Here is a 14349-nt window from a genome sequence, read left to right as displayed (position 1 = left end):
TAGAACACTACAACTGGAACTAATTCAACTTCCAGCTCCCCTACTCCCCACACATGTAACCATGGGCAAGTGACAACTCCTCCGGGTCTCAGTTTCCTCATGTCAAAATTGGAATAATAATGGTTTTTGTGAAGAGTCAATGAATTTACTCATGTCAAACATATACCACATCCAACAGACCATAGAAAGACAGTTATTGTTATTTACTTAATTTATTATAGTATTTTAAAGTCTTAGAATTGCACCTGATACATAGTAAGTATTCTCTAAGTGTGAGCTCTTTTTTTACTGTTCTTAAAGTAAAAAAACAGAGGTTGGAAATTTAATTTTTATTTACATAAAAATATCTAGAATTGCTCCATAGAATAAAAGTTTAATATATGTTAAACTATATTTTAGAAAACATAAATGAATGAATATACACATTTGCCTCACCATCTGATATCAAAATCTATGGATTAAAAAAATAGATTGCTGAATCCAGAGACAGTTCAAGAATGAAGTAGCAAGATCTTGAACAAATGAAAAAAAAAAAAAAGAGAGATCCTGAACTCACTTCTTCCTTTGAACACAACAAATCTATAGCTACATATAGAAAAATTCCCTCTAAAAAAGACCTGAAAACTGCCTGAACAAGCTTCTCCACAACAAAGGATAAAAGGGGCTACATCAAAATGAGAAAGAGAGGCATAGATTCATTTGCTGATCTTAAAGCATCTGCAGATGAGCAGGAACCTATAGGGATTCCCTCTAGATATGGAGACGCTGGCAAGTACCACTTTTGGCATTCTCCCCCTGCTAGAGTATTGCTGGGCATGCCCACACTTTATGTGCTGTACTCCTTGACCCTGTCTAAGTTGGCCAAGCAAGCACCCTACTCCTGTGCACCACTACGTTGTGCCTTCCAGGTGGGAGAACATCCCACCCCAGTATGCCATTCCACCTTAACCTTGCCAGTAATGACCTAGTGAGTCCCCTACCCCTGCATGCTGCTTCACAGTGGCACCACCAAAGCCAGCAAGCCAACACAGAGCACACAAGGAATGTGCTGTGAGCCTCTGGTTCTGGTGGCCAAGGGGGATTAAGCCTGTGTCCTATGAGTCTGAAACAAATGGAGAGAAAATTCTTGACAGGCTACAACCACCAAGGTACCATATAGACAGCAGACTAGAACACATTCCAAGTCTTGCTGTGAAAATGTCTTATCTACCTGACATGAAATTTTGGCCTGGGGGAGCAGACTTCAGGATTACCACACATGTAGAGGCTACAGAAGTGCTTTCAGAAAACATACACTGGGGGATACCATCTTTATTATATGATCTTGCTCCAGCTCACCAAAATCTGCCAGAAAAAAGTTCATATACATTTCTTAAGCTTTGAAATTTGCAAGTGTCGCTAGGGGACACATCTAGATCACTTGGACTAGAGCCAGCAGTGTTTATAATTGAGGTCCCACAGGACCATATATATTTGCATACTTCAAAAGCTGTTGCCTGAGGGTCTAGCTTCCAATTAGCCTGGAACTAGATGCTGGCTGAGATCCATCCCCTCTGGTACACTCACAGGTTTTGGCACATTCTCAACACCTGAGACCTACCTAGAAATATTCAGGCTGCTTAGCCAGTCACAAAGGTTTGAAAGACAACCTTTTCTTAGGGAAAGGTTAAATGATAAGGTTTATCTCATATACAAGATCACCCAAACAAGACTGGGAAAGATAGCTGTTACACATGATACATAGAAGAAAACACAGGTAGATAAGAAAAATGAGGAGACAGAAGGATATGTTCTCAAACTAAGAACAAAGTAAAACCTCAGGAGGAAAAACCTTAAAACAAAGATAAATAATTTACCTGATAAAGAGTTCAAAGTATGGTCCTCTGAAGAAGAATGAATGATAGTGTAGTGAAAACTTCAACAAAGATAAAGAAAATATGAGAAAGTACCAAACTCCAGTCATAGAAATGAAGAACACAATAACTGCTCTGAAAAAATGTACTGGGAGGGTTCAAGAGTAGATGAGATCAAGCAGAAGGCAGAATCAATGAGCTGGAAGACAGGACAGTGGAACTCATGCAAATACAGCAGTAAAAGAAAAAAAATTAAAAATAAAGATGGCTTAACAAATATATAGGATATCATCAAGCAGAATAATATTCATATTTTAGAGGTTCCACAGAGAGGAGAGAGAAAGTGAAAGGATCAGAAAATTTATTTTAAGAAATAATGGCTGAAAAATCCCTAACCTAGAGAAGAAAAGAGACATCCAGAACCAGGAAGGCCAAAGAGTTCCATAGAAAATGAGCTCAAAGAGACTCACATCAAGACATATTATAATCAAAATGTCAAAAGATAAAGATAAAGAGAGAATCTTAAAAGCCACAAGAGAAAAACAATTTGTTCTGTACAAGGAAATTACCATAAGACTACTAGCAGATTTTTCAGCAGAAACTTTGCAAGCAAGAATAAAGTGGCATGATATGTCCAAAGTATTCTTCCAACCAATAATACTCTACTCAGCAAGGTCATCAAAATTAAAGGAGAAATAGAGCTTTCCAGATAAGCAAAAGCTAAAGGAGTTCATCAACACTAAGCCAGTTTACAAGAAATATTAAAGGGACTTCTTTAAACTAAAAAGAAAGGGCACTTAACACCAGAAAAAATTATGAAAGTAAAAACTTCACTGTTAAAGGTAACTATATAGTAAAGGTAGTTGATTAATCACTTATAAAACTAGTAAGATTAGAAGACAAAAATAGTAAAAAATAAATATAACTGCAATAATTATTGAAAGGATACACAAAATAAAAAGATGTGAAATAAAAAACACAAAATGACATCAAAACATCAAAAATATAAAAGGTAGTGGGGGTAGTAAAAATGTAGAATTTTAGAAGTGTCCAAATTTAACTTAAATTTGCTATGAACTTAAAATAGATTATGAACCTCATGCTAACCAAAAAGCAAAAACCTATACTAAATACACAAAAGATAATGAGAAAAGAATCTAAAGAATCTAACGCTATAGAAAGTCACCAAACCACAAGGGAATAATTCAATAGAAGGGGAAAGAAACTAAAAGGAACTACAAAACACAGAGAAAACAATAAATAAAGTGGCAACAAGTACGTACTTACCAATAATTACTTTAAATGTAAATATACTAAATTCTCCAATCAAAAGACATCAAGAGGCTGGATGCATAAAAAACAAGAGCCATCCATACGCTACCTACAAGAGATTCATTTTAATGTAAGGACACACATAGATTGAAAGTGAAGTGATGGAAAAGACATTTAATACAAGCAGAAACCAAAAGAAAGCTGGGGTACGTATGCTGATATCAAACAAAAAAGAGTTTAAAAAACAATTATTATAAAAGAAAAAGATGGGTGTTACATGATGACAAAGAAGTGAATCCAGTGGAAGATATATGAGTTTAGCATTACCATGATACCAAAATCAAAAAAGAATACACAAGAAACCCACTCTAGACTAATATTACTGATGAAAATAGATGCAAAAATCCTCAACAAAATTTCATGTCACAAAATACACTTAAAGAATCATACCCCACAATCAAGTGGGATTAACTCCAGGAATGCAAGGATGTTTTAGTATGTGCAAATAAACCATTGTGATCTACCACATGAACAAAATGAAGGATAAACATCATAGGATCATCTCAATAGACACAGATTTTTTGTGTGCATTTGAGTAAATTCAACATTCATTTATGAAAAAAAATTCTCAACTAAGTGGGTATGGTTGGAATATACCTCAACATAATAAAGGCCATATGAGAAGAGCACAGTTAACATCATATTCAGTGATGAAAAGCTTTCAGCTTAAAATGAGAACAAGATAGATGCCCACTCTTGCCACTTTCATTCAACATATAGTATTGGAAGTCCTAGCAAATGAATAAGCAGGAAAATAAGACAAAAGACATCCAAATTGGAAAGAAAGATGTAAAACAGCCACTATTTACAGAAGACATGATTTTATATAGAAAAAACTCTACATACTACACCAAAAAATTGTTAGAACTAATAAATTCAGTAAAGCTGCAGGATGCAAAATAAATACATAAAATATGTTTATTTTTATGCACTAATAACAAATTATCAAAAAAGGAAATTAGGAAAATAATCCCTGTTACAATTGCATCAAAAAGAATAAAATACCCACAAATAAATTTAATCAAGTAAAAGACCTATTCATTGAAAACTATAAGACACTGATGAAAGAAATTGAAAAAGAAACAAATAAATTGAAATATAATCTCTGCTTACAGATTGGGAGAATTAACATTGTTAAATTTTCCAGGTTATCCAAAGCAATCTAAAGATTCAATGCAATCCCTACCAAAAGTTTAATGGCATTTTTCACAGAAAGAGAACAATCCTATTATCTGTAGGGAACCACGAAAGATTCCATATACCTAAAGTCATCCTGTGTAAGAATAAAAAGCTAAAGGCATCTCACTCCCTGATTTCAAACTATACTACAAAGCTAGAGTAATCAAAACAGTATGGTATTGTAATAAACAGACACAAAGATCAATAGAACAGAAAACCTAGAAATAAACCTAACTACATATGGTCAATTAATTTACAATGAAGGAAGCAAGAATATACAATGGGAAAAGGAAATCTTTTCAATAAATGGTGTTGAGCAAACTGGACAGCCCCATTCCAAAAAATGGAACTAGATCATTATTTTATACCACACACAAAATTAACTCAAAATGGGTTAAGAACTTGGTGTAAGACTGACACCATAAAGACTAGAATAAAACATAGTTGGAAAGCTCTTTGACATTGGTCTTAGCAATATCTTTTTTTGGATCTGATTCCAGAAACAAAGGCAACGAAAGCAAAAATGAACAAATAAAACTACATCAAACTAAAAAGCTTCTGCAAAGTGAATAAAACCATTAACACAACAAAAAGGCAATCTAACAAATGGGAGAAGATATTTGCAAATTACACATCAAATAAATAGTTAATATCCAAAATATAGAAAGAAATCAAACAACTCAATAGCAACAAAAAATAATCCAATTAAAAAATGGGCAGAGGATCTGAGTAGACAGTTTTCCAAAGAAAATATACAGATGGCCAACAGGCATAAGATAAGATGCTCGACATCTCTAATATGAGGGTAATGCAAATCAAAACCATTATGAGCTATTACCTCACAGGTGGGAATAGCTATTATCAAAAAGACAAAAAATAACAAATGTTGGTGAAGATGTGGTAAAAAGGGAACCCTTGTTCACTGTTGGTGGGGGTGTAACCACTATTGAAAATGATATGGAAGTTCCTCAAAAAGTTATAATATAATATGATCCAGCAATTCTACTTCTTAGTATTTAACAAAAGAAAAGGAAACCACTAATTTGAACCACTCCATGCACCCATGCGTTCATTTGAGCATTATTTACAATACCCAAGATATGGAAACAACCTATGTGTCCATTGATTGATGAATGGATAAAGATGTGATATGTGTGTATATATAATGGAATATCACTCAGCTATAAAAAAGAATGAAATCTTGCTGTTTGCAACAACACGAATGGACCTCATATGCTACAAACTTTCCATCACAAAATAACTAAGTCATGAGGATGTAATGTACAACATGGGGTCTATAATCAATAATTCTGTTTTGCAAATTTGAAAGTTGCTATAAAAGTAAATCTTAGAAGTTCTTATCCCAAGAAAAAAATTGTTACTTTGCATGGTTACAGATCAATAAATACACTTAAAGTGGTAGCCATTTTGCAATGTATACAAATGTCAAATCAAAATGTTGTATACTTGAAACTAACATAATGTGTATTTCAATTATGCTAAATATTAATAAATATTACTGTAGCACCATGGTCAATGTACTTCATTTTTTCAACTAGGTCCAGATCTTACACTAAAATTCTTTGTTTTCTCACTATATGTAAAGGAGGGAAGAAGGCAAGAAGCTACATAGGTTTTTCCTGGAAAAATAAATTTGTTCTAACTCACAAAAGCAAACAAAATTGTCACTGCCTCTCTAAGTTTATATAAAATGATTGTACCCAACAAAAAGTGTTTTGTCTCTCTTGTTCAACACTTTAATTTGTGGTTTGACCAATAATTAAGCAAAAGAAATACCAGGCCACGCAAACAAAACTGCCTTTTTGTTTCAGATATTCTTCATATTACAACCATTATATACACTTAAATCAGAGTTAAAGTTCTTTGAAAGAGAGCAAGCAGGGCTACTGAAAGAAAAAACTTTGAAATACAAAACAGAAGTCATCCAATGCTTTAACTTAATTCTCTGCCACTGATGATCTAGTTTATATGGGCAAATCCTTTTACTTTTCTGGGCTGAGTTTCCTGGACAATCTATGAAAACTATGTCTTACTAGTAAATCCTGTTAGTCTTACTACTTGCCTTCACTGTAGTTATTAAGAATCAGTTTCATAGCTTGTAATTTGGCTTTATTAGGAGTTCCTAGTCTCTGCTTTCATTCTTATCCTTTGCTGTTTCATTACCAATCTCCTGTTTCACCATTTATAGATCTATTTTTGGCAAATTCCTTCATACTCTCTAGAGCAGTTGTTCTCAAACTCTAGCCTGGTCAGAATGACCCAGAGGTCATTGGGGCTTGTAAAACACAGATTGCTGAGTGTATTCCTAGAGGTTCTGATTCGGTAGTTCTCGGATAGGGTACAGAACCGTGTTTTGAACGACCAGATCATCCAGGGAATATTCATGCTGCTTGGCCCTACAACTACTTGAAAACCACTATACTGTAGAATATAAAACTGTTGATAGGGCAGCCTGGGTGGCTCAGCAGTTTAGCGCTGCCTTCAGCCCAGGGCCTGATCCTGGAGACCCAGAATTGAGTCCCACATCAGGCTCTCTGCATGGGGCCTGCTTCTCCCTCTGCCTGTGTCTCTGCCTCTCTCTGTGTGTGTCTCTCATGAATAAATAAATAAAATCTAAAATAAAATAAAATAAAATAAAATAATAAAATAAATAAATAAATAAAATAAAATAAAATAAAATAAAATAAAATAAAATAAAATAAAAAACTGTTGATAAACATCCTGTAAGGGCCACAGAGTAATAAGAGTTACCTCAATGTGACTCTGAGAACAGCTGCTCTGGCCTTCCAGCTCCACATGGGTGAAATTGACCTGTATTTGTTCTCCCAGGGGCTGCTTTATAATATAGATGCATTGTCTGTTGTGAGTGAAAGGTCCAGACAAGTCAGAAGACAGAAGACCCTCTGGGTCTGTGTAGTTTCCTCCACAATGCAAATCCGCTGAAGAGAACAGAGAGGAGAAGGGAAAGGGCCTGTGAATGGCCATTCCTGTGACCCTCAGGCATTAGATACAACTTTTTTTTTTAATTTACACATACACACATAATCATATGCCTACTTTATTCACCCTGTGCAGGCTTATGTCTCTAATTATACTTTCAGTTTGACATGTGTTTGTGGGATATCCATGTAGTGCCTAAAGAAATAGATACAGAGATGTGTTATCTATCTTCTAAGCTAACATCCTCTTCTACAAATTGCTTTTTATTTTTTTATTTTTATTTTTTAAATTAATTTTTATTTATTTATGATAGTCACAGAGAGAGAGAGAGAGAGAGAGGCAGAGACATAGGCAGAGGGGGAAGCAGGCTCCATGCACCGGGAGCCTGATGTGGGATTCGATCCCGGGTCTCCAGGATTGCGCCCTGGGCCAAAGGCAGGCGCCAAACCGCTGCGCCACCCAGGGATCCCACAAATTGCTTTTTAAATACATTTATGCTCTCCTTTATTCCAAAAAGATTTGAGGCAGTTTATAAAATACACATAAACAAAATCTAAAAAACAAAATATCTAGCTAGAAAAAGGAATCTAATGAAAAGAATAATGAGCAGGATGTGCTCAGAGAAAATCTGACACACACAGAAACAGGTATGGACTCCACAGACCACAGAAGGTTGGCTCTAGACTCAGCCTGAAGCCAGAGTAAATGAAAGGGGACCTGTGAAAAGATGGTCATTGCTACTTTTCCTGATATTGAGACCTGAAAAGTTGTTTTTCCTGTGAATTCTCATCAGGGCACAATGATGTATGTTAAGAACAAAAACCCCAAGAAAAAACTCATAGAGTTTTATTGTTTATCATCGGTTTGTTGGTTTGTTTGAAGGTGTCAACACAATCTATAAGCATGAAAGCATAGCACTGTCCTTCACATTCATATGCTGCTCTCAATTATCAGATTACTTACAAGGCGATGTTAAGTAGGTGATGTGGAAGCCTTGGTCATTAATCTGGTTGTCAGAATGGAAATGAACTCTGGCAAAGGGACCTGTAGTCTGGAGTGGTGGGACAGAGAGAGTGGTGCAGAATTTCCCAAGACTGGGATCCTGATACAAAGGACCATCTCGAATCTAAAACAAAACAAAACAACAAAAAAGAATCATTAAGCAAAAAATGGTCAGATTTTGACAAACCTATTCGTTTTACACATTAACTTCAGAAAATCTATCATTTGAAACTGATAGCTCTCAGAGGTTTTCCCATCACATATATCTAACACTCTGTTGGGGTTCACTCTGTTGGTAGTTCCCTTCTCCCATCATCCCTGATGCCTTATCTTCTGTCTAAATTTTAATTCCAAGGCTAGATCTATACTTTGAAGTTTTTTCATGAATCTTTCTCAATGTTTTTTTTTCCTGTTTTTTTTTTCCCTCAGATGTTTGTTTTAAAATGATAAATTAGGGGGATCCTGGGTGGCTTATTGGTTTAGCACCTGCCTTCAGCCCACGGGGTGATCCTGGAGTCCCAGGATCGTGTCCTGCATGGGGCTGCCTCTGTGGAGCTGCTTTTCCCTCTGCCTGTGCCTCTGCCTCTCTCAGTCTGTGTCTCTCATGAATAAATAAGTAAAATCTTTTTTAAAAATGATAAATTCTTGTAGTTGAGAAAATGAATACATGCAAAGAAAATGGAAGATGGAATGCCAACAATGTCGGCTGATTCACAACTTGGTCTAGGTATTCAGAAGGATCAGATGTGGGAAGGAAGTGAAGTCAGACTGACACAACATAAAAGATAGTTGATTGTATTTTTGAAGTGCAATTGTAATAGTTAACTAAGTACTGTGATAATGACCATATGACCTGAGAAACCTTTTTTAATTGCTGGGTTTTAATCTCTTAAATAATCATGTTAACCTCTCTATTCTTCTGTTGTAACTACAAATTCTATACTACATAGAACACTCAAACATCAGTGAACAAAATAATATTTTAACATGGCCTATATTGTCCACTCAAATTACTTTTTCTATTGGCAGCAAAGTTATAGGACAGCATTATTCCACTCCTATATTTAACTAGTTCCTTGAAATGTTGTTGACAAATGAGAGGCATTTCAATATAATCAGAATGATTGATACTTTCTATTATATGTGTATCCAGGAATTATGTAGGAACAAAAAAAGAAGCTTCTAATTTTAATTTGTGGAATTCATTGAAATTAATTTAAAAAAAAATCCATGCTGTTGTCAACATTTAAAAGATAAGATTATGTTGCTGAAATTTTCTGAAAGGGAGATCTTCTAGCCATTCCCAAAGGTTTTGAATCCATTACAACTGCTAAATTACTAATGACTTTAACTGTAGAGATCCCTGTTTGGCAGCGGTACCTTTCTATCCTTTATGAATAATTCGATAGCTCTCCATTCTTCTCTAATGGACTTGGAAAAGCATATCGTCTTTTATCACTACTGCAAGGAGTACTAAAATTTATAGTGACAAATAAGACAGGAACAACCCAAAAACTCAATCTTCCCAATGATCTTTTCAGTCCACGAAGGCAGAGCAACATTTCTGATATACCTACATGCTTATGGCCTTTCAGTATAACAGCTTTTTTTTCTTCTTCTATATTTTAATCTTTTACTAGTGGTAAGCAGGAGGGCACAGACTGACTCTTCTTCTCCCAATGACAATTATCCATATATTCCTAGCAATCCATTTCAATGCAACTGCTATTATTTTTCTTCACAGAACACTACAGTTAGCTTGTGAAATAATAGATCAGGTTACCAGAGACAACTGAAGCCTTGATTCTGCATTAGAAAAGATACCCATTACTGAGTGTTTCTCCTTGTTAATTCTTCCATTGCCTCCTTAGGGGACTGTCTTCAATGACAGAGAACAGTAAGACAGTCTGTTTCCCAGATTCAAATGAAACCCAGAAGCAACTAGCTGGCACAATTAGGAATAAAGAATTAGCAAGACTTAAAGACATCGGCTGATGTCTTTGATGATTGATGATGATTGAAGAAAATATCTAACTATTGGTAGGAAATTGTAGTCATCCACAGGTATCACCAAACCATAGTTTCCTGAGTTCTAATCATCATCTCATGATTAGATGATCCCTACCCTGAAGGGAGCCTGATGTAAGACTTGATCTCAGGATCCCGGGATCATGCCCTGAGCTGAAGGCAGATGCTCAACCACTGAGCCCCCCAGGCATTCCTCTAAATATAATTGTTTACCTCAAGATAATCTTTGCTGCAGTCATCATGGTGCTCCAGACTCAAGGTCCCAAAAGTAAACGTTATCAAGAGGTCAGGACTGGTTACAACTTGCCAGACACAATCTCTTCCTGGAGGATAGTTTCCAGGATATCCCGGAGACTTAATAGAACCATAAGTACCCATCAGTATACCTCCACACTCTAAAATAAGAGGGAAAAAAAGAGAAAAAATAACTTTACATTTGCATACAAGTTATAATTTATGTAGAGCTATCATAGCCTTTACTGCAAGAAGGCAAGCTTTATTGAAATAACCGTGTGCAGTTTGGGATGCCCTCATAAATTAATCAAGGCTTTCAGTTTTCCAGTTTGATACAGTAATAAATCTAGAAATATTCACCGATAAATAAATGAGTCATACGTGTGTTAAGCTCTGTGCTTATCAGCTATGACATGGTGATATAATTTTAAAATACAGTGCTGAACTGTCTGTGGGATGAGATAATAGATATATTTTTTCACTTTTTTGTTGTTGTTGTTAAAGATTATTTATTCATGAGAGACACAGAGACATAGGCAGAGAGAGAAGCAGGCTCCATTCAGGTAGCCCGATGTGGGACTCGATCCCGGGACTCCAGGATCACACCCTGGGCCAAAGGCAGGTGCTAAACCACTGAGCCACTCAGGCATCCCCTATTTTTTTCACTTTAAAGGAAATTCATTTCTGTGTAACTTTTTAAAAGTTCTGGTTCTTAAAAGTTTCTTTTTAACTCTTAAAAATTTCTGGAACTTCTGTTACCCCATGTCTTTCAGCAAACAAGATATGGAATATTACTCAGACATCCAAAAGAATGAAATCTTACCATTTGCAATGACATGGGTAGAACTAGAATATATTACGCTAAATGAAATAAGTCAGTCAGAAAAAGACAAATACCTTATAATTTCACTTATATGTGGAATTTAAGAAACAAAAAGAATGAACATATGAGGGGAAGGAAGAGAGAGGGAAACAAATCATAAGAGATTCTTAATGATCAAGAACAAACTGTGGGTTGATAGAGGAAGGCAGGTGGGGGATGGGCTAAATGGGTGATGGGTATTAAGGAGGGCATTGGTTGTGATGAACACTGGGTATTGTATGTAAGTGATGAATCACTGAATTCTACTTCAGAAGTCAATATCGCACTGTACGTTAACTAACTAGAATCTAAATACAAAATTTTAAAAAGAAATACTATAAAATTGAAAAAGAGATGTTAAATAAAAATCTAGACTGCAGTTAATATAAATTAGAAAAAAATAAAATAAGGTGACATTTCAGATATGCAAGATATACGATTTACACAGCTATGCAGGTTACTTAGTCAAGTCTTGGTGCCACGGCAAAAAATGAATCAAATTAGTTACATGATTCTCACTGTTCCTAATAAGAAAACATCTTAGTTGCTCAGGGGAAGTTTCCTAAAAGTTAGTCGTTAAAGTATCATATGTACAAAGATTTATAATGCCATAAGCAGAGTAAAATGTTAATGGTGATCTGGGAAAAAATTTAATACATAATACAAAGAATTAATATCCCTAATATATGAAGAGGTTCTAAAAAATAGAGACATAAAAAAGAGTTCACTAGTAAAAATTCAACTGTCCTTTATGCTTTGAAAAGATGTTCAGCCTCACTCATAACAAGGGACATACAAATTAAAAACCTTGCTAAGATACCATTTCTTGCCTTTCAGAATGATACATATCCAGAATATTGAAAACAATAATGTCTAGCAAAAACATAGGCATTTATTTTTTGATCAAGTAATCATACTGTTAGAAATCTATCCCAAAGATACATTAGCAAAAATACAATAAGACAAATTCACAAGGACTTTGTTGCAGTACAATTTGGAATTCCAAAAGACTGGAAACAAGCCAAATATGCATCAAGAAAGTACTGACTGAATAGACAATGAATGATATATCTATGTAATGTACACTATACTCTAGTTCTGGAGTAGTCTCTAGGATATATCAAGTGAAAAAGCAAACTACAAACCAGTGCGTATTGTATGCTTTTTTTCAAGGAGAAAATATGATCATATGTTATTATCTGCTTATATTTTTTAATATAAATACAATGTCATCAACAACATTCCTATAGTAATTTACTAGTAAAGTTTCTAAGAATGCTGTTTGGTAATTTCATAAGGGACCCATCAAGACTCATGGTTTTTAATCTTTTTTATTCATCTAAATTTTATTATCTCTGAACACTAAATGGAATTCATTTTAGATTTATTATTTTTTAAAGATTTTATTTAATTATTCATGAGAGATACAGAGAGAGAGAGAGAGAGAGAGGCAAAGACACAGGCAGAGGGAGAAGCAGGCTGCATGCAGGGAGCCTGACATGGGACTCGATCCCAGGTCTCCAGGATCACACCCTGGCTGAAGGTGGTGCTAAACCACTAAGCCACCCGGGCTGCCCCATTTTAGATTTATAATTCATTTTAGATTTATATGATTTTCAAAGAATTGTAAAAGTATGATATAATCCCTGGACCTCAAAACATTTAATGTGATCCACAAGTCTAATATTAATCAAGAAAACTTAATAATCTCAAGATTTTGCTTGATTTTTTTTCATGTTCACATACCTGGTTGCTGTGTTTCCCATCTTATTGTAAAGCCTCTCCCACTTCTGAAATGTTCAGAATAGAGATGAAAATAGAGAGCATTGTTACTACTGAGGAGTTCATGAGGGAGAACAGAGCCACAGAATCTTCCAAGTTGAAGTGCTGCAGAGGAATCTCCATCATGAATCTGAAGAAACTCATGTGGACAATTGTTCACTGATTCTAACTGGAAAAAGGTGAAAGTGATACGCAATACCTAAAAATGTAGAGGTCACAATACATTATTTTTCATTTCCATTAACATGAAATTAATTAACATAATGTTAACTCTAAAGTATTTCTCCCACTTAATTAGGACACATTCATATTAAGTTACCTTTCAAGAGATATATCTATAATTTCTCCCAATTATCCACAAATACAAATGACAATTCTACATATTCAAGAACTTGTGTTAATTGCTTAGGCCTTAGCTAATATCAAAACATATCCAAAATCTTAATGTTAATGAAATTATTTTTAACAGCTTTATTGAGGTACAATTTGTATACAAAGAACTGCACATATTAAATGTGTGCGATTTGATGAGTTTTTGAAGATATGCCAACACCTATAATGTCATTACCACAATCAATGTAAATAGGCATATCCAACACCTCATAGAGTTTCCTTGTGTCTCTTTTTCTTTTTTTCTTTTAGTGGTAAGAATGCAACATGAGTTCCACTGTCTTAACAAATGTTGAAGTGCACAATACCATACCGTTAACTATAGGCATTATGTTGTATAACAGATCTCTAGAACTTACTCATCTTGCATAACTGAAACTTCATATCTATTGAGTTGTTACTGAGGAGTTAATGTGATATATTTACCTAGATTGCATCAAACTGTCAAGTCCATTAAACAAAGGCACTTCAAGTGCATAGCTGACAATGCTTCTATACTAGTAAAATACACTGGTTTGAAAAGTGTACTTGAATTAAACATTACTAATTTATATTACCATTCACAAGGATTTATACCCTGATCACCTGAATAACCTGTAGTGTGTAGCATACACACAAATGTTCACTGATCCCCAGAGATGCTGATTCCTGGGGGTTCTCTGAACCTCTCAATAAGATACTAACAGATTGATAACCTCAGGTTATAGACTAAGTAGGCATGCTGTA

The 14349-nt window shown here is 34.9% G+C and overlaps 1 protein-coding gene across 1 annotated transcript in view; it reads right to left on the bottom strand.

Annotated features, from left to right (window-relative positions):
* Nucleotides 1–14349, bottom strand: part of CUBN (cubilin) — a 256413-nt gene that overhangs the window by 220860 nt on the left and 21204 nt on the right. Inside the window, exons 14-17 of the mRNA XM_026016002.2 lie at nucleotides 13198–13432; nucleotides 10569–10750; nucleotides 8289–8451; nucleotides 7137–7324 (exon numbers count right to left, since the gene is read on the bottom strand). Coding sequence (XP_025871787.2) covers nucleotides 7137–7324; nucleotides 8289–8451; nucleotides 10569–10750; nucleotides 13198–13432 — 768 coding nt within the window. The remainder of the gene's footprint in view (nucleotides 1–7136; nucleotides 7325–8288; nucleotides 8452–10568; nucleotides 10751–13197; nucleotides 13433–14349) is intronic.

Source organism: Vulpes vulpes, chromosome 2 (assembly GCF_048418805.1).
Source record: "Vulpes vulpes isolate BD-2025 chromosome 2, VulVul3, whole genome shotgun sequence".
Taxonomy (NCBI): Eukaryota; Metazoa; Chordata; class Mammalia; order Carnivora; family Canidae; genus Vulpes; species Vulpes vulpes.
This window is presented reverse-complemented; position numbering and strand designations above follow the sequence as displayed.